This window comes from Psammomys obesus, unplaced genomic scaffold (assembly GCF_907164565.1).
Source record: "Psammomys obesus unplaced genomic scaffold, mPsaObe1.curated_primary_1811, whole genome shotgun sequence".
Classification (NCBI taxonomy): Eukaryota; Metazoa; Chordata; class Mammalia; order Rodentia; family Muridae; genus Psammomys; species Psammomys obesus.
Window position 1 is genome coordinate 5541090 of NW_026586589.1, and position 22357 is coordinate 5563446.

Sequence of the window (22357 nt, forward strand, 5' to 3'; positions counted from 1 at the left end):
CTTCCTTCCTTCCTTCCTTCCTTCCTTCCTTCCTTCCTTCCTTCCTTCCTTCCTTCCTTCCTTCCTTCCTTCCTTCCTTCCTTTCCTTCCTTCCTTTCCTTCCTTCCTTCCTTCCTTCCTTCCTTCCTTCCTTCCTTCCTTCCTTCCTTCCTTCCTTCCTTCCTTCTTTCCTTTTCTTTTCTTTTCTTCTCCCTCCCTTCCTTTTTTAAATTAGTGCTTTAACAGTGTTGCTTGTTATGAGTATGTTAAAATCATCTCACTTTGATTTAATTCTGGTAATCCTATGTACCTAAAAAATCATCTACGCTTTTTAGATTTTCTGTGTAATACATGTCTTTAAAGACATGTCCTGATGAATTTCTGAATGTCACTGTTATAAGAAGCCATCTGCCATTGCTTTGTTTTTGTTTCTAGTTTTATCCATTATGACTTCTCTTTCTTTCTTTTGGTTAGCTTGGCTGAAGGCTTGTCTAATTTGTGAAAAACAACAGAGTTTGTTCACTCCAAGTCTTTATTGAACTGATTCTTTGTACTGTTTTTCTGTTTCCATTTCACTCATTTCTGCTCTGATCTTAATTATTTCTGTCTAGTGATTGTAGGTTTGGCCTGTTATTTTTCCAAGGTTTTAACGTAAACTATTAGTTATCTAAAGTCTGATTTCTTAGATGTGGGCACTTACAGCTATAATCCTCCTCTGAGGCCCTACTTTCACTGTACCTTACACATTTTGGTATTTGTGTTTTTGTTTTTATTTGACACTAAGGATTTTTTTTTTCGTTGCTTCTTCAATGACTTATTGGAGTGTTTTGTTTAATTGGCATTAGTCTTTATACTTGTTCAAACTTGCTTTATATCCTATTGGATGATGGAGTTTTTTGTTGTTGGTTTATTTTTGTTGGGGTGATTTGTCAATTGGTGAATATCAGATACTTTCCCTACGCTAGGGTTAATGTATGAATTCACATTTAGTAGTGTTTGCTTTATGAAACTGTGTGTATGCATTTTCAATATAGAAATTATAATGTCCCTTTAATGAACTTTTCCTTTAAAAAGTATGAAGGAATTCTTCTGACTTCTTTTTATTTGAGGTCTATTTTTATCAGATTTAGAACAACCAAGGCTTGTTTCCTAGTTCCATTTGATTGGATTACCTTTCCCCATCCAACATCTACCCTAATGTAGTTAGTTTTATCTATGTTTAGTGGTGAGGTGTGGACTTTTGTTTGCTTTTATTTTCACGTGCACTGGTGTTTTGCCAGCATTTGTGTCTGTGTAAGGGTGATGGATCCTAGAACTGGAGTTACAGATAGTTGTTAACTGCCATGTAGATGCTGGGAATTGAACCCAGGTCTTCTGGAAGAACAGCCAGTGAACAGCTCAGCTCTTCACTGCTGAGCCAAATCTCTTTAAAATTTCAGTCTGTTTATGTGTGTGTTTTGATTGGGGACATGAGACTATTACTACTGAAAGGTATTACTAACAGGACTGTATTGATTCCTGCCATTTTTTTGGTGTTAGAATGGTGTTTTCCTAGTTCTTTCTTGTGTAACTTAAAAGAGTTTGCTCACTCCTATATCCTCACAGATATACTCAGATTTCTATTTAGTCCAAAGGATTCCTTTCAATATCTTCTATGGAGCTAGTTTAATGGTCATGAGTTCTCTTAGCTACATCACAGAAAGTTTCTCTTTCAATTATGACCATTTTGCTGGAGATAGTAGTCTTGCTTGACAGCTACCTTACAAAATACACATCATTTACCATGGGATTTTTTTGTTTGTTTTTGTCTTCGAGACAGAGTTTTTCTGTGTAGTCCTGGCTGTCCTGGAACTCACTGTATAGACCAGGCTAGCCTCAGAACTCTACCTGCCTCTGCCTCCCTGAGTGCTGGGATTAAAGGTGTGCACCACCTCTGCCCAGCCACTCCCCAAGGTTTTAAAAAGTTTTCTGTTGAGAATGAAGGCAGGATTTAGCTGAAAACAAAGAGATCATGAATTTGAAAGAAAGCAAGAAGGGGAATATGGGAAGATTTGGATGGAGAAAAGAAAAGGGAAAACGGATGTAACTATGTTACGATCTCAGAAATTAAAGAAAAAAAAATAAAAACAAAACCTCTGAAAAGATTCTGTTGGGAAGAAATCTGCATTTACTCTGATGTACCTGCCTTTATACATAGCTTGGTGTTTCTTTCTTGATGCTTTCAATACTTTCTTTGTGTGTGTATACATGCACATATCATTTGTGTGCACATGTGTGAAGACCAGAGTACAACCTTGGATGTTTTTCCTTTGGTGACATCCACTCCTTTACAAAGACAGGATCTTTTCGAGACTAGTCAAGTACAGAAGGGAAAGTGAGTGAGAAGTCAAGTGAGAAGGGAAAAAGTATAGAACAGGAGTTCAATCTGTAACAGACTGTAAACAATGGAGATGACTCACTATCTTTGGACCAGCCAAGACAGGGTCTTGTATTGACCTGCAATTCACAAACTAGGCTAGGCTGGAGTGCCAGTGAGCCTGAGAACTCCCTATCTCTCAAGCAATAGAATTACAAGCACATGCCCTCATTCTTAGTTTTTAATCTGGACCTGTGACTGAATTCAGTCCTCTTGCCATTACTTTGTCCCCTGAGTCATATCCCTAGCCCAATATATTTTCTGTTCTGTATATTTGGTGATTCAATCATACTGTGATGTGGGAGGTTATTTTCTAGTCTACTCTCATATTCTAAATGCTACCTGTAACTGGATTGGCATCTCTTTCCCTAATTTTGGGAAGTGATTTTACTGAAATGGTAAATTCTGATATGCTTTCCTCTCCTTGATCGTTCCTATTTGTGAGGTTTTCCCATGAACCTTCTATTAACCTTATTGTGTTTTTCATTTCCAGGACTTCAATTTGTTTGTTCTTCAGTATTTCTCATTACTGAATCACTCTCTCATAGTCTGCATTGACAGTCTTAAAAAAAAAACAGATTTATTTATTAATTAAATATTTATATAGTATTCTGTCTGCATGTGTGGCTGCAGGCCAGAAGAGGGCACCAGATCTCATTATAGATGGTTGTGAGCCACCATGTGGTTGCTAGGAATTGAACTCAGGACCTTTGGAAGAACAGCCAGTGCTCTTAACCTCTTAGCCATCTCTCCAGCCCACAATTAAAAACATTTTTTTGTGGTTTTTTTTTTTTTGTGTGTGTGTTTGTTTGTTTGTTTTGGATACTGGATTATTTGCTGTCCTGGAACACTTTTTGTAGATCAGGCTGGCCTTGGGCTTACATAGATAAATCTGTCTCTACCTCTGGGTGATGGGATCAAAGGTGCATGTCACCACTCCCAGCCCCTTATATTTATTTTTGTGTGCATGCTAGAGCATGCATGTTGAGGTCAGAGGACCGTTTTGAGAGTTGTTTCTCTTCTTCCACTATATAAGTTGCAGTGATCAAACCTTAGGAATCTGCTTAAGTCCACTGGACTCATTAAGTGAGCTTAGCTACTGTTTAGTTAGTGTGTTTTATGATGTTAGAGAGGTTCACTTCTGTTCAACATTTGCTAAGACTTTCTCCTCACCAGCAAGTGGTGAACATTTTGTTTTGTTTTGTTTTAAATTCTGAAAAGAATATGTGTTTTTTTTTTTTTTTTTTTTTTTTTAAAAAAAAAAAAAAGATGCTTTAAGAGCTGTCATTCTCTGGGTGTGAAAGCATAACTTTAGCCAGGTGTGGTGGCACACACCTTTAATCTCAGCATTCAGGGAGGCAGAGACAGGTGGATCACTATGAGTTCCAAGCCAGTCTGGTCTACCAAGAGTATACAAAGAAACACTGTCTTAAAAAAACAAAAAAACAAAACTAAAACAAACAAACAAAAAAAACTTTATTAGTATTCAGACCATGAGGATCAGGGCAATGTCTGCATTCCCCATTCCTTTCAAACTGTGTTCTGTGAGGGGCCCCCACTTTTTTTTCCCAGAGCTGAGGACTGAATCCAAGGCCTTTAGCTTTACTGAGCTAAATCTTTAACCCCCCTGTGAGCCTTTTAACCTCATGAAGTTTAAAATCAGTTATAAATAAATAACTGGTATTTTTACTAAATAATTTTATTGGTGGATATAAATATGTATCTATAACTAAACATCTCCAAAGCCATGCCTAGAGATGCAGCTGAGCCAGGAGAACAGCAAGTTCAAGGCTTGTCTGAACCACAGAATGTGTTCTAGATCACCTGGGGCAACTTAGTGAGATCCTGTATCAAAATAAAAATAAAAAGGATTGGGAGATAGCTTAGTGGGAAAACATCTGGCTAGCATAGTGAGGCTCTAAAATTAATCCCTAGTACTGAGGCTGGAAATAATTTTCACTGTGGAAGGAACCAAACTAAAATCCTATATAAATGCAAGAATGACTTTGGTCAAGTTTATACTTCGTCTTTTTTATTATTTGTTCTAAATCAATTTTCTCATTCTTATAGCCTGATCATGTATTTTTGTTACTACTTACTTGGTCCTTTTTCAATAAAGATTAAGGGGGAAACACAGATAAAGAAATAACATCCACTAATAGGAAACATATAAGCAAAAGGCTCTTGTATGTAGTAGGAACCCTGCACCACACTCAATAGATTTAGCCATACCCCCTTACCCATGGGGGTACATTCAAAGAATCTAGGTTTTTGAAACTATAGCTACTCTCTAACCCTATATGTATTCTTTTTCCAGTGTACAACTACAAGGGAAACAAAAACAACAACAAAACACCCTTAAAATAAATGTTTCAACAAAAGTAAGACAATTGTACCATATTTCAATAAAAGCCTATGTGAACTTGGTCTCTCCCCAATGAAACCTTACCATGCTATATTTATTCCTCTTCCTGTGATGATAATGCCACAGTACAATGGCCACATGAGACACAGTAAAGGACTGTCACATATAAACACTGAAGTACTAAATTCCCTGACACCAAACCAATACTAAAATGGGCCTGTGGTAGCATACCATACACAGACGCTGAATAAAAGGATGATTAACAATCTAGGTTTGAAAAGGAAAGATTTTGTAAGCTTTCATAAAGATCCAGTACAAATTGCTTATTTCTGCAATTTTCCTTTTATTATTTCTAGATCATAGCTAAACATACGTCATAAAATGGCTGAAAGCAAAACAATAGGCAAGGGAGAACTGCAGTCCTTAGAGAATCCCCAAAATGCTGGCAGCTCTATATGGCCAGTTCTTAGCTGAATAATGAGATTACAAAATCTACAGACAGCCTCTGCTGTATGGTTAGTGGATATGAAGGACAAAGAAAAACCTCACCTTAAACAGAAGTGAGCAAGAGAACTACCCATGGCATTAGAATGTCATGGAAAATGCTTTTTCAGAACCAACTATTTATTATAGATTAGAAAAATGAAAATTCAAGAATTCATTTTAAAATACTTAATGAATCAGTACTCTTGCTCTACTGAATTTAAAAAATGAGAAAAATTTAAATTTAAATTTAAAAAACTTTCAGGCTGCCACTTCACCACAAAATTCTGGGCAAGTCAATAAAACAACTTACCCTCTGTGAGGAATTAAGACTGTCTGTGTGATTAGGGACCAACTCAAGTGTCAGGGGTGGCTGCTTCAGTATTCCCGGCATAAGATCCATATTTGAGTCACTATCTTGGTCTGAGATGTTACTTTCCAATGAATCAGCTACAAGGTAAAGAAAAAAAATTATAGTATCTGCTACTTCTCTGAAGTAGAAGTCTAATTATGTTAACTAGTCTAACTACCCTAAGGAACTTAGAGCAAAGCACTGTTTCTATATAGCAAGTCTAGCAGACATCCTATGAAGGAGCAGGTGACTTTATTATAGGATTTGCTGTCATAGAGGTCTTTGCAGCATTCTCTTCTTTACATTTTATTTATAACACTTAAAAAAATGTAAAAAATGGGACTGGAGAGACAGCTCCGCGGTTAAGAGCAATGGCTGCTCTTGCAGAGGGCCCAGGTTTGATTCTAAACACCCACATTATGGCTTAAAACCATATGTAACTCTGGCTCCAGGGAAATCCCTTGCCTTCTTCTAGCCTTCATGAGCACCAACGCCATGTATGTAGTGCACAAACATTCATGCAAGCAAAATATTCATGCACATAAAAGAAACATTTAAAAATTTTTAAAAAGCCGTAAGGCTCACTCTTGACTAAATTTGGCTTGTGCTCTAGTTTGTCATCTCTACAGGATAACTGTGCTAAATCTAGAAAATTACAAATTCAAAGCTATCTGTTATTCTCTGAATTATTTATATTATATACTCAGTCAAAACCACCATCCTATGTAGACCTGAGACATCTGAAAATCACCAAGAACCTAGTCTAAATTTAAAGAACAATCTGGTAGAAGATAAAAACAAAACAAATCTGGTAAGAGTACAAACAAAACAAATAAACAACCCCCCCAGCAAAGTAAAAATATTTATTTTACTTTATGTAAACAAATGTTTTGTCTGCATATATGTAAAATCACATGTATCCTTGGTGCCCAAGCAGGTCAGAAGAAGACACTGGATTCCCTGAAACTACAGATGGTTGTAGGCTACCATGTAGGTATAGGGAATCAAACTCAGGATCATTTGGAAGAGCAACAAATACTCCAAACCAGAGCCTTCTCTCTAGCCCCAGACTACAAATATTAACAGAAGAAGTTGAGTCAGAGCACACAAATGGAAAGCAGTATTAGGCATATGTCATGATCATAAGCTAAGACTCAATTGTGGGAGCCACAGTGTGAGCAAAGGCTCTAAGCCTGGGAAGACTTGCTGGCACAGGCTGCTCAACAAGAGAAACCAAGGCAGGTACTCAACCTACAGAAGACAGTTGGGCCTCAACTGCTGGAATAAGGGACAGAGCTTTGAATGGAAGGCAGATAAATACTATGATACTGATCATGGAAGGTCCATTCTACTAGGAACAAAAATAATACAGAATATGAAACAGATAGGAGCCTACGGTAAGAAATCAAGGTCAAGTACAAAGGAAGGGAAGCTGCTAAGCTATACACAGCAAAAGTCTTTAAAACTCTGGAGATGAGACTATCAATGTGATGTATCATATCTCATACTTCAAATGGTCTCAATGAAGGTGACATTTTCCATTTATTGTCTAGCTAGACAAGAAGAAATGGGCTTCATCTGCAACAAGGTAAATATTTTCTCAAATTTATTTATTTTATATGTGTGTGTCTATGTGTACATGTGTTGTCTATGTGAACTTGTGCATGTGCAGAAGCATGTGTGTGTGTGCTTGTGTACCCATAAAAATGCATAAAAGGCTGTAGAATCAAGGACTGGAGTTACAGGTGGTTGAGTCACCCAGCATGGGTGCTAGGAACTGAAGCTGGATCTTTTGGAGGAGCAAGCATCCTTAACTGGGGAGCCATCTCTCCAGGCTACACCAATACTTTAAGAAAAATAAGTGTGTGAGTTTAAATTAAGAAAGAGTAAGTACATTCAATTCATAAGAACAGTGTGTCATCTTTGCTAGCTTTCTGCCTGATGTCCAAAGACGAGTGTAATGGCATCCTGAGATCCTGCTAGCTTTAGGTTTATATGGGGCTCCACATAAAAGCTCTCACATGGGAATCAAGAGAGATGGGCTTTACTCATGGTTTGTGAAAGAAATGACCAAAGTAGAAACCAAAGCATATACATAGTTAAGTTAGATGAAAGACAAAACTAGGATTGAAGTTGGATTGTACTTAAAGAACATTAGAAACCTATCATTAGATGAATGCGTAAATAAAAACAAAATTATGTCATATGCAGGAAAGTGGATTGTACTAGAGATCATGGTACTCAATGAAAAGACTCCAAAAGACAAACATGTCCTTTTCTCATATATGAAATCTAGATATTCATAAAATCTCTGACATGAAGGAGGAAGGGAGAGGAATAAACCTGATGTGAGAATAGAAGTGTTATGACGTGAGGGGAGATAGAAAGCTAGAGCATGTTTTCTCTCATGCTGAATTTCAATTTAACTATGCATGTATGGAAGGGTATGCAAAAGGCTGGTAGAGAATATACATACAGGACTACATATACACATGAAATTGTCATAGCAAGGGGCCAGAGAAATGGCTCAGCAGTTAAGAGCACTGGCTGTTCTTCCAGAGTTCTGAGTTCAATTCCCACTAACCACACATTGGCTCGTAACCATCTATAATGAGACCTGGTGCCCTCTTCTAATGTGCAAGTGTACATGCAGACAGGGCACTGTATACACAATAAATAAATCTTAAAAAAAAAAAAAAAGCCATGGAGGGCGGAGAATTAACATTATCTTGCTGTTTTTTCAATATCAAACTGCCTTCGCAGGATCATGCTTTGAACACTTCTTCTCTAGTTGGTTGGCACTCTAGAGGCAGAGGCAAGCAGATCTCTGTGTTTGAAGCCATCCTGCTCTATAGTGCCAGTTCCAGGACAGGCAGGGCTACACAGAGAAACCCTGTCTCAAAACACTTAAAAAAAAAAAAAAAAGGCAAAACAAATAAAATTACAGAGCCATGATGCTTTGTCCAATCTTTGTGAGGCGGCAGTATGCTGTGGGGTAGGGACCCTGTAAGAAGTCCCAAAGCAGGCTGAATGTGAAGCTGTTAAGGGTGAAACCAAAGTTGCAGTAAAGATACTGAGATGTCAAAGATGTGAGGCAGATGGGAGGTTTATCACGGAAAGCTGTAGGTGGAATGACTGGAGTCAGACCAAGATGGACTTGACAGTGTACTACAACTGCCAAAGGGATAGGGGCAGGAATTCAAGTCTGTCATACATTCATATCATATATCAATGTTCCCAGACTGCCAGGCACATGGCTGCAGGATTTAGTATTTGGACTTCTGGGTATTGGTCTTGCTTCAGCCCCATCTTTCTTGGCTATCTGGTTTTGGAAAAGGAATGCTTTACTCTCTGTCATTCTGTATCAGACATAAATAACTTTCTTTTTATTTAACAGGGTCTCGTAGTTGAGAGCTGCCTCAAGCCTGAGAAGAGACTTGGCATTTCTGAACACTGTGGAAATTGTTAGAATTGTGGAAACTCTGAAGAGTTGGTCTGAAACATTATGTACTATGAGATGGCTTTGAACCACTACAGCTAGAGACAAGAGTATTAAAGTTGAATCTGAAAAATTCCTTATAGGTTTTTTTTAAAATATTTTATTTATTTATTTATTATGTATACAATGTTCTGTCTGCATGTACACTTGCATGTCAGAAGAGGGCACCAGATCTCGCTAGAGATGGTTGTAAGCTACCATGTGGTTGCTGGGAATTGAACTCAGGACCTCTGGAAGAGCAGCCAGTGCACTTAACCTCTGAGCCATCTCTCCAGCCCCCTCCCCCCATAGGTTTTTAAGTATTTTTCTTTCCAGCTGTTGGTGCTATTTCAGGAGACTGTAGAACCTTTAGGTAGGTGTACCAGCTGGCAGAAGTAGGTCATTGGGAAGGGACTTTTGAAGTTATAGCCTGGCTGCTGGTTCTGGCCCTGGTCCCTGCTTCCTAGTCTTATATGATATAAGAAGCTGTCTAAGTTCTCAGTGTCATGGACTAAGGCACACCATGTCTTTTTTTTTTTTTTTTTTTTTTTTTTTTTGAGACAGGGTTTCTCTGTGTAATAGCCCTGGCTGTCCTGCACTTGCTTTTTAGACCAGGTTGCAGGCTGGCCTTGAACTCACAGAGATCTGTCTGCCTCTGCCTCCCTAGTGCTGGGATTAAAGGCATGTGCCACCACGCTGGCCTGAAACTTCTGAAGCTGTTTCAGAATAAACTAGTCTGGCTTTTATTTTATTTTTGTCAGGTATTTGATCATACCAGAAAAGTCACTAACCGTACAGAAAGTTAAGAGATGACAGGAACTTACACCTGTGTATAATCCTTTGCTTAGAAGAATGCCTCTGATGACTTCAAAATCTCTTCCAATGCATAACAACACACCAAACAGTGAATATACAGACAGATCCTAAAGCAATGCTAGACAAAACATGGTCTTACTTAAGGATTCCATTGGAGAAGGAACCACAAACGCTATTTCTGTCAGGGCATCAGCATAATACAGCACCTTCTTCTGCCCATTGAAAACGCTAGCCCCAGCATCTTCAGAGGAAGTTATTTCATCTAGGAATAAGAAACAACACATAACCAATTCAGACACTTGGGCACATTCACCTTCCTGTTCATGAAATCTAGCCACTTTATAAAGCAATGGCAGTTCCAACAAGAACCAATTTGTAGGTTAGAAGAACAAACCGTAAGTGTTGACTATCCTTATGATAATTTTATATCATTATCTCCTACTTATGAAGTTAGTCTACAGCAGACATGAACTGTCTACTGCTCTCAGCTACGCTTCTGCCCTCCCTTCTCTGACGACCAGTGATATAAAAGCATACAGGGAGTCTTAGTAGGAAGTATCTGTTCTACACCAAAAAGAATTGACTTAAAACACCCCTAACTATATTGTTTCGTTTAAAATGATCATACAGCAACCAATATGACGCAAAAGACCAGGACCTTCACAGGAGACTGGCATACAGATTTCAGGAAAGGAAATGTATGAAAACAATACATGCTTATTTTCCAATCACAACTAAAACTAAGAAAAATTTCACCTAACATATGAGAAGATGCTTAATGCTAGTAAAGATGTGGTAAGAGGGTGCTGGATAGATGGCTCAGCTGTTAAGAGCACTGACTGTTCTTGAGGTCCTGAATTCAATTCCTAGCAACCACATGGTGGCTCACAACCATCTGTAATAAAATCTGACTCCCTCTTCTGTGGTGTATGAAAAGAGTGTTTATATACATGAAATAAATAAACAAATCTTTAAAAAAAAAGATGTGGTAAGAACACAAGAAATTTACCACTCTTTCTTCAAAGGACCAGATAGTAAATATTTGATGCTCTGCAGGTAATACAGCTCTGCTACAAACTATCTACTTCTGCCACTGCAGGACCAGGAGAGTCATATACAACGCACAAATGGGAGTGTGGCTCAGCTTCAGTAACATACTACCTCTCAAACTAGATATGGGCTGGCAACTAAAACTCTAGGCAAGTCCTCTCCATCTGCTACTGTTCCAACATGTACTCTGCTGCCCTACTCTGGAGCAGGCCAGAAGTTGAAGAGTAGGCAGCAGTGACTCTCTCAGAGTCAGGGTCAGTGAGAGAAGGGGCTCCAGTCCAGGGATTTCTTCTCCTCTGGCTAGTGTGGTTTATGCATGTAAAGTCTGGAACTGCCTTTTATTACTATGAGAGATAAGCAAGTATGCAGAGAACGGATATAAAAAGAAAAGTACAAACAAAATAGGGGTGCTGGTAATGATGCACAAAAAAAGAAAAAAAAAACTTAAACAATTTGAAATTTCTTGGTCCATGGGAGAAAGAAATGATCTTCAAAATTTAAGCTGGGGCCAGTGGGATTGGCTTAGTGGGTAAAAGTGCTCACTGCAAAGCCTGAAAACCTGAAATCTCTAGGCCCCATGTGAAGATGAAAGAACCGTCCTGTGTACCCTACATGTGTAGAGTGGCGTGCATGTACCTGCCACATACATACATGTATCGTATATGTACATACCTTCCCCCCCCCCTTTTTTTAAATATAAGGTCATAGTATGTAGTCCTAGCTAGCCTGGAACTCTCTATATACACCAGAATAGCCTTGAACTAGCCAGAGATCCACTTGCTTCTGCCTCCCAAGTGCTGGGATTAAAGACATGAGCCAACACACCTGGCCAATAATAATATAGTTTTAAAAACTAATAAAAATATCAGCCAGTTTCATTCAGGTTTTCTGTCTCTTAAACCATAAGCATTTGAAGGACTTATTTATAAAATGGTGTAAAAAAAAAAATCTACTTGGGGCTGGAGAGATGGCTCAGAGGTTAAGAGCACTGGCTGTTCTTCCAAAGGTTCAGAGTTCAATTCTCAGCAACCACATGGTGGCTCATAACCATCTATAATGAGATCTGGTGCCTTCTTCTAGCCTGCTGTACACATACAGGAAGAACACTGGGCTGCCTCTATGATGAACTCAGTTGACTGCTCTGATTACTGGCCCCTAATGATGCAGCCTTGCCAGGCTACAGAGGAAGAGGATCCAAGTAGTCCTGATGAGACTTAACAAGCTATGGGCAGATGGCAAATAGCGGAGAAATCCCCCTTTCAGTGGACTTAGAGGAAGGGGATGAGGGGAAGATGGAGGGAGGGTGGGACTGGGGGAGGTAAGGAAGGGAGCATCAATCGGGATATATAATGAAGAAATTGTGAAGAAAAAAAAGAAAAAGTAAAATCTACTCAGTTGTAGTTTGCCTAGTATATGTGAGGCCATAAAGTTCAATTCCTAGCACCATACATAAAAAACAAAAACAAAAACAAAAACAAAAAAAAAAACACCATGCTCAATGACACATTTATAAACATGCATATCCTTTATCAGTTCTACTTACAGAAATATAATCAAGCATATGTTTCATGGGTACATAGAAATTAAAATTATTGTATATCCCAAAATATTTGCCTCCAACTTGAGTGAAAATTAGAAGGAACTAGAGGTCAGATAACAATGACGCTGAAGAAAAATTCTGAAATAGCATGATCTTGAGATAAGAATGCTGAAGACTATTCACTTATCCTCAGATCTCAGAATCCCAGAACACACGAGCTAGATTCTGCCTTGTTTCATTCTGTACTGTTCTGTTTCCCTAGTTATATGTTCTCAGAAGGCTAAGTGGAGATGGGTAAAAACCTGAGACAGATGCTGTCATATTACAAAGTCTATAAAAACACTCATTCATTCAAAAATCAAACATTCTTGTTTAAAGCACTCGGGAGCACAGGCTGACCTCTGTGAGTTCCAGACAAGCCTGATATATAGTTCAAGGCCAGTCTGGATATATAGTTCAAAGCAAGTTCCAGGATAGCCAGAGCTGTAACACAGAGAAACTCTGTCTTGAAAATCAAAACAAAACAAAGGAATTATTGTTTATTAGATATAGTTTTTATAGGAAGCTGTATTTGTTTCTTCACATATAAAAAAGAATACATCAGCACAATAATAAGTAGTTAATTTTGTATTACTTTACCCTATCATTACATCTTTCATACACATAGGAAATATCTATAAAACTAGACAAAATAGAAGTGGCAAGGTGGTTCTGTAGGTAAAGGCTCTTGCCTCCAAGTCTCTTGACTGAATTCCACACCTGCAACTCATACGGTGGAAAGAGTAAGCAGCCTCCCCAGGCTGTCCTCTACAGCCACAGGCACATACACTTCCCTCCTTCCCAACCCATACACAAAACACATAATTTAAAAAAGTATACAAACTAGAACATGACCCCATGAAGACTAGCACAGAGGAAAGGAGAAACTTTCCTTGATATAATCTGTTTAAAATACTAAAGGTTCACAAGAAAGGGGAGACAGAAGAGCAAGAATGACTGAACAAGAAACAATTAACAGCTATTATAAGTTTTACCTTGTTCAGACCCTTCACAGTCATCACAACTATTAATCGACCAACTGGTGGACACGTGTCCTGTCCAACCAGGGTGTCTGCCCACATCTACTGACCAGCCAAGGGAGAGCAAAAATTCTAGGAAATGTGGCTGAACATTTCTGGAAGACTCCACATTCTTTAAAATCTGAAATACACAGCAAGCATCAGTTATGAAGGGAATACAAGAATATATTAAATACACATGAAAACAGACGATCTTTGAAGCTTCTGACAAATCAAGACCCAGTTCAGTATGAATTTGGGAATATTATCACCATAGTGAAAAATCATGTGGTTGGACTGGCTGGCCCTTGTCTCTGTTTCTTCATATGCAAAATGAGGATAATGATGGTTGTGAAGATCACATGTAAATGGTGTAAGTAAGATCCTAAGCTCTCCCTCAGGCAAAAAAGTTACTGAGCCAGAGCTGTTTAATGAGAAATGTTAAACAGGTGTGGGCTAACAGCCTTGTCAAATGTATAGAACTGAAAGGTTGAATTAATAAATGAACATGAAAATGTTCTTTTCTTAGTCCAAAGGAGAGAATACAGGCAATATAGAAATACAAAGTAACCAGAAGTTTTCTCTTCTTCTACTGGCTACAGAGAGGGGAAACTGTTTTGGGGGTTGGCAAAATGGTTCAATGGGTAAGGGAGCTTGTTATTAAACCTGTTAAATAAATTTGATCCCAGAAAGCCACACAGTGGAAGGAGAGAGCTGACAGCTACCAGTTGCCCTCTGACTTCTAGCTACATACCATGGCATGTGGATGGGCACAGGTACACAAATAAACAGGTATGAAAACATGAAAAAATTTTGACTGTTTTGACCTGCCATCTCCAGACAAGTCTGGAAATATTTTTGGCTGTCACAGTATGATGGTTAGTATTAATTGTCAACTTGACAAAATCTGGAAAGGGAGTCTCAATGAGGTACTGTCTAGATTAGGGTGGTCTATGAGTATGTCTGTGAGGGTTCTTTCTTTCCTTCCTCTTTTTTTCCCTCTTTCCTTCCCTCTTTTCTCACTATGTAGCCCTGTCTGTTCTGGAATCTACTATGTAGACCACGATTTGAATTCACAAGTGATCCACCTGTTTCTGCCTCCTGAGTTCTTGGATTAAAGGCGTACCACCATCACCCAACAAGGCATTTTCTTAATTGGGTTAATTGAGATGGAAGATCCATCTTGAATACAAGCCTGCTGGTTCTTAAGTATGGGGTGCGATTTAAACAGCCCTTGTAGCTCCTGCCTGACTTCCCTGACACAATGGACCTCGAATAATGAGCTAAATGAGCCTTTTTCCCTTAAGTTGTTTCTGTCATAGTATGTTAATACATTAACTAAAAAGAAAACTAAGATACAGTGACAGAACAATGCTGGGCTCCAAAGCCAAAGATGCTGCTCAATGGACTGAAAGGCACCGGGCAGCTCCCACAACAAAAAGATCTCTTAAACACTCAGTTCTAAAGGAAGGAAAATATGGACTTCTTTTCCAAATGAAAAATAAAAAGGGAGGCAAGGGAGTATGTGACAAAACTATTTGGAGAATTTTCTACAAATAAGACTCTCTTAGCTTGCCCCTGGCCTACAATTTTAGCAAAAGCAAACTCTTAAAACCACCATATTTAAAAGCTCCTCTCACATGAGTGAAGCACCTAGTTGATAAATCTCTAGTAATTTATACAATGCTGACTGGTAACAATCCCCTGTATGCCTGTATGCTATTACTTTTTAGTTTATTGTGTGTCACTGGCATGACTATCTTTTGTACACAGAATCAGTTTCTAGAAGTATATTTGTTTTGTTCACCCATAGCTCTCAAACTCTCTTTCAACATGTCTGTCTGTCTGTCTATCTATCATGTAAGAAAGAGCAGAGAGCAAAAAAAGAGTGTGAGAGAAAGTGCAAGAACATTCACACTGCCACAGTATGTGGAGATCAGATCACAATTCTGGGAGTCAGTTTTCTCCTTTATGTAGGTCTAGGGATCCAACTCAGACCACTAGTTATGGCTGACATCAAGTTCCTCATTACCCAAAGAGCCATGCTACTTGATGTTAGGAGACAGGGTCTCATTATACAGCTGCAGCCCTCCTTGAACTTTCGGTCTTTCTGTACCCTGACTAGATGAGAAGTCTGCAAATAAATAACTTCTGAAAACTTAGTCAAGAAGCAGTAGGTGATTCAAATTGGCCTTGCAGCTTACCTGCCAGCAGCTAGTAACCAATCTCTATTGGCTAGGGAGAGGTTTCAGATAGTCTCCAGAAACCTTCACTGCTTCTTGATGACCTCAGAAGCCCAAGGAAACTAAACAGATTAGGAAGTGCCTCAGAGCCGTATCTTTTATAGGTAGGAGAACATTTTCCCCATATTTTCATGTGAGCAACATCCTATTCTTACTAATCCGATATTAATGGGGTTCTAACAACATAAAGCACAAAGTCTCATTTCTGGCTGCCACCATCCCTGCTTCTTGAAACCTCCAGCACACTGGCACCATGATGAATTTCATGAAGATGCAATAATGCTATTTACCTCTGGGGAACTTATGCTATGGTCAAGTGTACACTCACAAATTGTTGAAATGGTCTTGTTTCAGAACCTTAAAATCAGGTTAGGTCTCTTAGGCTCCTAAAGCACAATCTGACAGCCCTATTAACACACGTTGAGTGCTTCTTCAATGCCTGCCTTCCCTTTAAATAGTGAGACAGCCTTGTATCCCTGTTTGCCTGTAACCTGGAGCCTAATAGAAAGGAGAAACTTAATAAGTGTGTGCTGAGTCAGTAACATGAATGAGAACTTCCTCATTAGCAGCTCACTAATACAAAATTTGAGACAGTGCTTCTTATGGAAACATCCTGTAACTCCAGTAAATTTCAACAGGTGTATTAATTCAAAGACTTAGTTAATGACAGTGCAGTTCCAAGATGACAAGGTCACAGTACCCTAACTTCTTTGACCCTCTCCTAGTCAGAGCCACTGTCTAGGACATGATTCAGTTTCTTGTTTCCAACAGAAACTTCAGATCCCCTGCTATTCCTCTCAGTCCTCCATTCTCACCCACATTACACATCCCTTCAACCTCCTAGTCTATTCTGTTACCCATATCCAACTGTGTTTTACTTCACCGTGTTTTATGTTTTACCTCAGTTGAAATGGCTTATAGTGAGGCTACCTATAAAGAAAAGGCCTGCTGCTCACTTTACCTGGCAGGAGCCCCAGGGAAGATTGTCAGGAAGTGTTTAACACTACTGTCCAACTCTGAAGCTTCCGGCCTAGCTGTGGCTCCTGGTAGCTAACCTTCTGGTGCTTTAGTTTTCCTTGCCTCCTGAGTATGAGCTCCTTATGGAGAAGGAATCCATGCTGGCTCCTACTCTAACCATGCTTCTTGATGGTGGAAAACTCCAGATTAGGCTTCAGGGTTACAAGCACTCAGTTTCTAATGGAACAACAAGCCATAAGCATAGAATACAAAATTCTCATGCCAAGTACAAACACAAAGAGCTGACATGGAGTCTTGTATGTTTATAGTACAGAAAGAAGAAGGAAAAGTTCGGAATTCTTACCTCTTGGTTTGTTTTCTGACCTGGTTTCATGTAGAAAATAAAAACTGTGTCAAAAGGACGACATGGCAAAAGATCCAGATACCCAATGTCATCAAAAAACCCAGGTATGGAAGAATCTAGTGCAATGAGGTGAGGAGGTAGACGACTATTTGCAGGTTCCTATCACATGAAAGAAGCAATAATTGTTACCACTGCATCATTCCAATCATAAAGCAGCACATGGCTGCTTGTTCAGTTCATAGGTCATTCATCCATTCCAGAATGGTGTCTCAGGATAGCTTCGCAGTCTAGGTTTGCCTCTAACTCACTATGAAGCCAGAGCTGTTCTTGAACTTGCACTCCTGCTTCAGCCTCCTAAGTACTAGCATTACAGTAGGTCACCACACCCACCTTTTCTCATTTTAATAAAAATTAAATTAAAAATTATAAAGTAGCAGGAATAAATACAACCATAATCCTAAAGAAACTGCTTCATGTGTTTATATCTCAAGCTATTTTTTTTCCTTCAAACAACTGAGGTTACAGTGTATATATAATCTGAGAGCCAGTTTTCTCTAGAATATAATGCTTTCTAGAATGTAAAAATATATATGACTGTTTTGCCTGCATACATGTATGTGCACCACATGCATGACTGGTACACACAGAGGCCAGAAGGGAACATTGGATCCTCTGGGACTGGAGCTACAGATGGTTGTTAGCACCCATGTGGGTGCTGGAAACTCAATCTGTGTCCCCTGTAAGAGCAGCCAATGCTATTAAAAGCTGAGCTATCTCTCCAGCTTCTCTAAAACATTTTTAAAATGTACTTTAAAACTCATTGCTAATACAGAAACAATATACTACAGTTACTTTGGAAGATAAGCGACAGTTTCTTGCCAAAACACTGTCTTAATACAATGTAGCAACTGCTTATCTTGGTATTTTTCCCCAATCAGAGAAAAACATAACCACAGAAAATGATAGACATGAATTTTATAGCAACTCCATTCAGAACTGCCAACACGTTCAAGAAGCCAAGATGTTTTTCAATAGGTGAATGGATAAACAAACTGCTTACTAATGAAAAAAAATGATGTATTGTCTTAAGAAGACATGAAAGAATTTTAAATGCACTGTTGCTAAATGGAAAAATAACTGCACGGGACTACATTGTACAATTTTCTAACCATATGCTATTCTGGAGTAGGCAAAACAACACAGAAATAGCACAAGGACAAGTGTTTATAGGAATCTGTGGTGACAGTGGGAACTCTGCACATGGGAGCATGCATGTACCCCTACATGCATACACACACAAAACCCATAATATTTTTAAAACACTTGCAGTGGTGAGCACATGTTATACAATTTTTCGAAACCTATTGGCCTGTACAATAATGAACTCTAATGTAAATTAGAGACTCCAGTTAATAATCCATGGCTACATGCTCATCTGCTGTAGCAAACATATCACATCAATGCAAGTCATTACCACAGAAAACTTTGGGGGCAGGTGTAATACAGGAACCCCCTACACTTCTTGCTTGGTTATCTATAAACCTAAAAGTTCTTGAAAATTAAAAAATCCATTAAATTTTAAAATGCATTTTTGTTTCATTTTACTTTTAATCCCTTATCTTCTTTGATCTTGCCAAAGTTTTAGCAAAAGAAGATTTGCCAACAGTGGTTCTTACTGTCAGAAAGCCACCCCCAGAGACGGTTAAGAATTACTCTTTTTCACACAGGAGGAATTCTGAACTTGGTCTGTTAATCTGATTCTTAAATTCCTACCAAAGGTTGGGAATCACTGACCATAGTTATTATCTTCCTGATATAAAAGAGAAGTCTTAACAGAAGGTTACAAATAGTTCTATGACAATTCAAGGCTTTTTTTTTTTTTTTTTTCCACTTTGTTTTTCAGAGATGGGGTCCTTGCCTGCTCTGAAATCTATATAGACCAGGCTGGCCTTGATCTCAGAGATTCACCTTCCTTTACTTCCCAAGTGCGAGGATTAAAGGTGTGCTTTATTTTTACCACTCAATGAACTTTCTTGAAATATTATCAGTTTATTGAAATATTGCCAGTGGAAACCTCCCAGTTTTCCCACTTTTACTCTGAAACTGTCAATGAAGAAGTGTGAGTGTTGGCATGCTGCAGACACCATGTGAGCAGAGTGTTCATATACTTGTGTTTTTCCTTTAAGTTTCTTTCTATAGCTCTTTGCACAAAGTTTTTTAGGGTAAATGTAATTTGTGTTAGTATTTCAGTTGCAGATGGGGTATTTTCACATTCTTTGGGTTGCCTGTGTATATGTTTTGTTGTTTGTTTACTATTGAGAAAGGATCTCATTATGTAGCCTTAGCTAGCCTGGAATTCAACTATATAAACCAGGCTGGCCACAAACTCAGAGATCTGCCTGCATCTGTCTCTAGAATGCTGGGACTAAAAGTGTACACCACCCCTAACTTCACATTGCAGTTTTAAACTTTAACCTTTTATTTTGTATGCATGCACCTCTGTAAAAGTCAGAGGAGAACTTTTGGGAGTCAGCTCCCTATTAACCTCTGTGGGATCCCGGGATCAAACTCTGTTTGCACAGGCCTTCCTTCACACAAGCACTTCTCCCAGCTAAGGCATCAACAGTCCCTCACACTGCACTTTCAGTTGGATTTTACAAGTAGTAATTAACTTCTTATTTATTTTATTTCATTTATTTTAAATATTGTTTTAAAGGCTGCCTGACTAAGAAGTCATATTCCCTTCAAACTGTCTCCTTTCCAGTAAAATTTAGTAGGCAGTTTATTTTCATTTTTCTTTCATTTTTTTTTTTCTGGTAATGTAAAGTGTTATCACGACATTTATTTTAGAATGTTTTGTTAATCTACAATTATTTCAGGGTGAAAGTTAAAAATCTCACTGTCTAAAATATTCTCATTGTTATATATTGCCATATAGTCATAGTACAAATTAACTCTCATTTGTACAATAGGTGTCTCTAACTTGTTAGGGCACTTCAAAAGACTATACCATGCATATGTATGGGTTTATACCATGCATCCTAAACTCTGGGGTAGTCTTAAGGTTAGATCAATATTGTTCTATAAAATCTTGATTTACTTTTATTGTTTTATGAAGTCAAAATATTTTCTTAGTATTTTTACTAGTATTTCCCAATAATCAATTTTTTCCCAATTGCATTCTTTGACAAATCATACTATGGTGTAAAAGAGAATTCACTTAACATGCTACTGATTCAGAATTCAGTTAGTATTCTCTTTAATACTTTTATATGTATTTTCAAAATATTGGTGTGCAGTTGCTTTTTAAAGTACATAATATCTTGTTTAAATTACTAGAAATATGCCAAAGTTCATAAAAGTAAACTTGGTAATTTTTTCTATACTATGGTAGAAATTAATAAAATAACATAATTTCTTAAAACCTTCAATATTCCAAAGTATTAACATTAATAGAAAAACTATACTCTCAGGAACAAGACTAGTGAGGGATATAATAGTTTTCTTCTCAAACACTTTGATTTAAGGCTCCTACGATGGCAACTTACTGCACTTGCTTTGTGCTTTCCTTATTTGTTTCTGTACCTGTTGCTTCCCACCCTCTGCTCCTTCACTCTGCGTTTATTTATTTGGAGACGGGTCTTGCTATGAATCCTGGCTGGCTTGGAAGGGCTCCACCTGCTTCTGCCTCGAAAGCACTAGGATTAAAGGCCTGCACAATCAAGCCAGGTTCTTTCATTTTCCATTTTAAGAGGTTTTATGTTTACATTCCACAACATTCCACATCTCAAACTATTTTTCCCAGTATAAGATATATTCTTCCTACACGCTGAAATCCAAATCAAACAACTACATCTTTCTGCTTTCCTAAAAAATTAAATGACCTATGGCCAGGCCAGTTGTACAGTTGTACTTTTTAGGCAAGTTACCTGCCTACCTACTTACCTATAATATCCCCAGCCTTTATTTATTTACTTTATTTATTTTTATTTTTTTAAAGACAGAATCTCACTATGTAGCCCAGGCTGGTCTTGAACTTTTGTCTCCACATTATAAGCATGAGCCACCATGCCCAGCTAATCTTACCAACTGTACAAAGTAAGAGTGTGGCTCGGGTTGCAATACTACAGAGTGGGGGCTGAGGATACAGCTCACCAGCAGAATGTTTGCCTAGCATGTATGCTCAATCCTCAGAACCAAAGCCTAACTACATAAGCTAATAAATGGAAATTTTACAGTACTACAGAATTGACTTCATTCTTTTAAAGAATGGCATGAAAGAACCAATTCAGAGGTGGGCTTATCACTGAAGCAGCCCCTTCACAGGTGCACTGTCCTGGAACCCTTACTGAACCCACAACAGCAGCACAGAATTCCACTGACTTGCATACAGGTAAGTAAAAGCTGTTTTTTTTGTTCATTTGTTTTAAACCTTTCTTCATTTTGATAAAAGTTTACAGCTATCATCAGCTGATGGTTAATTTGTGAATATATTTATTAATAGAAGTTCCTAAAAATTACCTTCAATGCCTCTAAGGACAAAAATCCAAAGTGAGAAAGGAAAAGACGGGCTGTTTGGAATTCCTGGGCTGGAGGTGGGGGCTTACAGTCTGTAACAGGGTCAGGGAAGCTTCGCTTCTGCAATTCCCCCTCGCTTTGCTGCTCCAGGTGCATCTCATAAGCAATCTGCTGTGCCATGCCACTTCTTAATTTTTCATGCCTCTCTTCTAACTGAAATGAGTCAGATATTTTTAAAACATTTCCTCAAAACAAAGTTTCTTTTAATTTTAAAAGAAAAATACAGCAAAACACAACAAAGAAAATGATTAAGTTTTGTTGATCAACATTGTTTCAGTTAAACATAGAGCATAGAATTAAGCGAACATGGTTCAAAGTTAGAACTATATCCAAAATTCTTCCCCAGGACATACATAATTGCTTCTTCATCTCCCGCTGTAAAGGACACTATATCTCTGCTCTTAGCAGTTATCTTACTTATCTTCACCCTGCAGAACCTATATTCTTAAAGTACTTACACATATGGATTCCTTAGCTTCTGATCAATTCTACTTTAAAGTTTCACTCCTTCATGCATGAAAAAAATCTCTTAACAACCTGGCTTTTAATAATACAACCACCTCAACCTTCACTATTGAGAACATGCATAAGCAAATGCTCCCAAGCCTCAGATGTGAGCACCTTTCAAGGGTTGTATTTTCCTCTCCAATCCTAATCCCACTTCTTGTACTATTCAAA

General features: G+C 38.2%; 1 protein-coding gene across 3 annotated transcripts in view; it reads right to left on the reverse strand.

The window, feature by feature from the left end:
- Ralgapb (Ral GTPase activating protein non-catalytic subunit beta) overlaps positions 1–22357 on the reverse strand; it is an 84791-nt gene that overhangs the window by 6448 nt on the left and 55986 nt on the right. For all 3 annotated transcript variants that reach the window (XM_055602186.1, XM_055602185.1, XM_055602187.1), the window contains 5 exons: positions 21623–21832; positions 17102–17260; positions 13514–13679; positions 10029–10151; positions 5557–5693 (listed from right to left, as the gene is read on the reverse strand). In XM_055602186.1, the coding sequence (XP_055458161.1) occupies positions 5557–5693; positions 10029–10151; positions 13514–13679; positions 17102–17260; positions 21623–21832 (795 nt within the window). The remainder of the gene's footprint in view (positions 1–5556; positions 5694–10028; positions 10152–13513; positions 13680–17101; positions 17261–21622; positions 21833–22357) is intronic.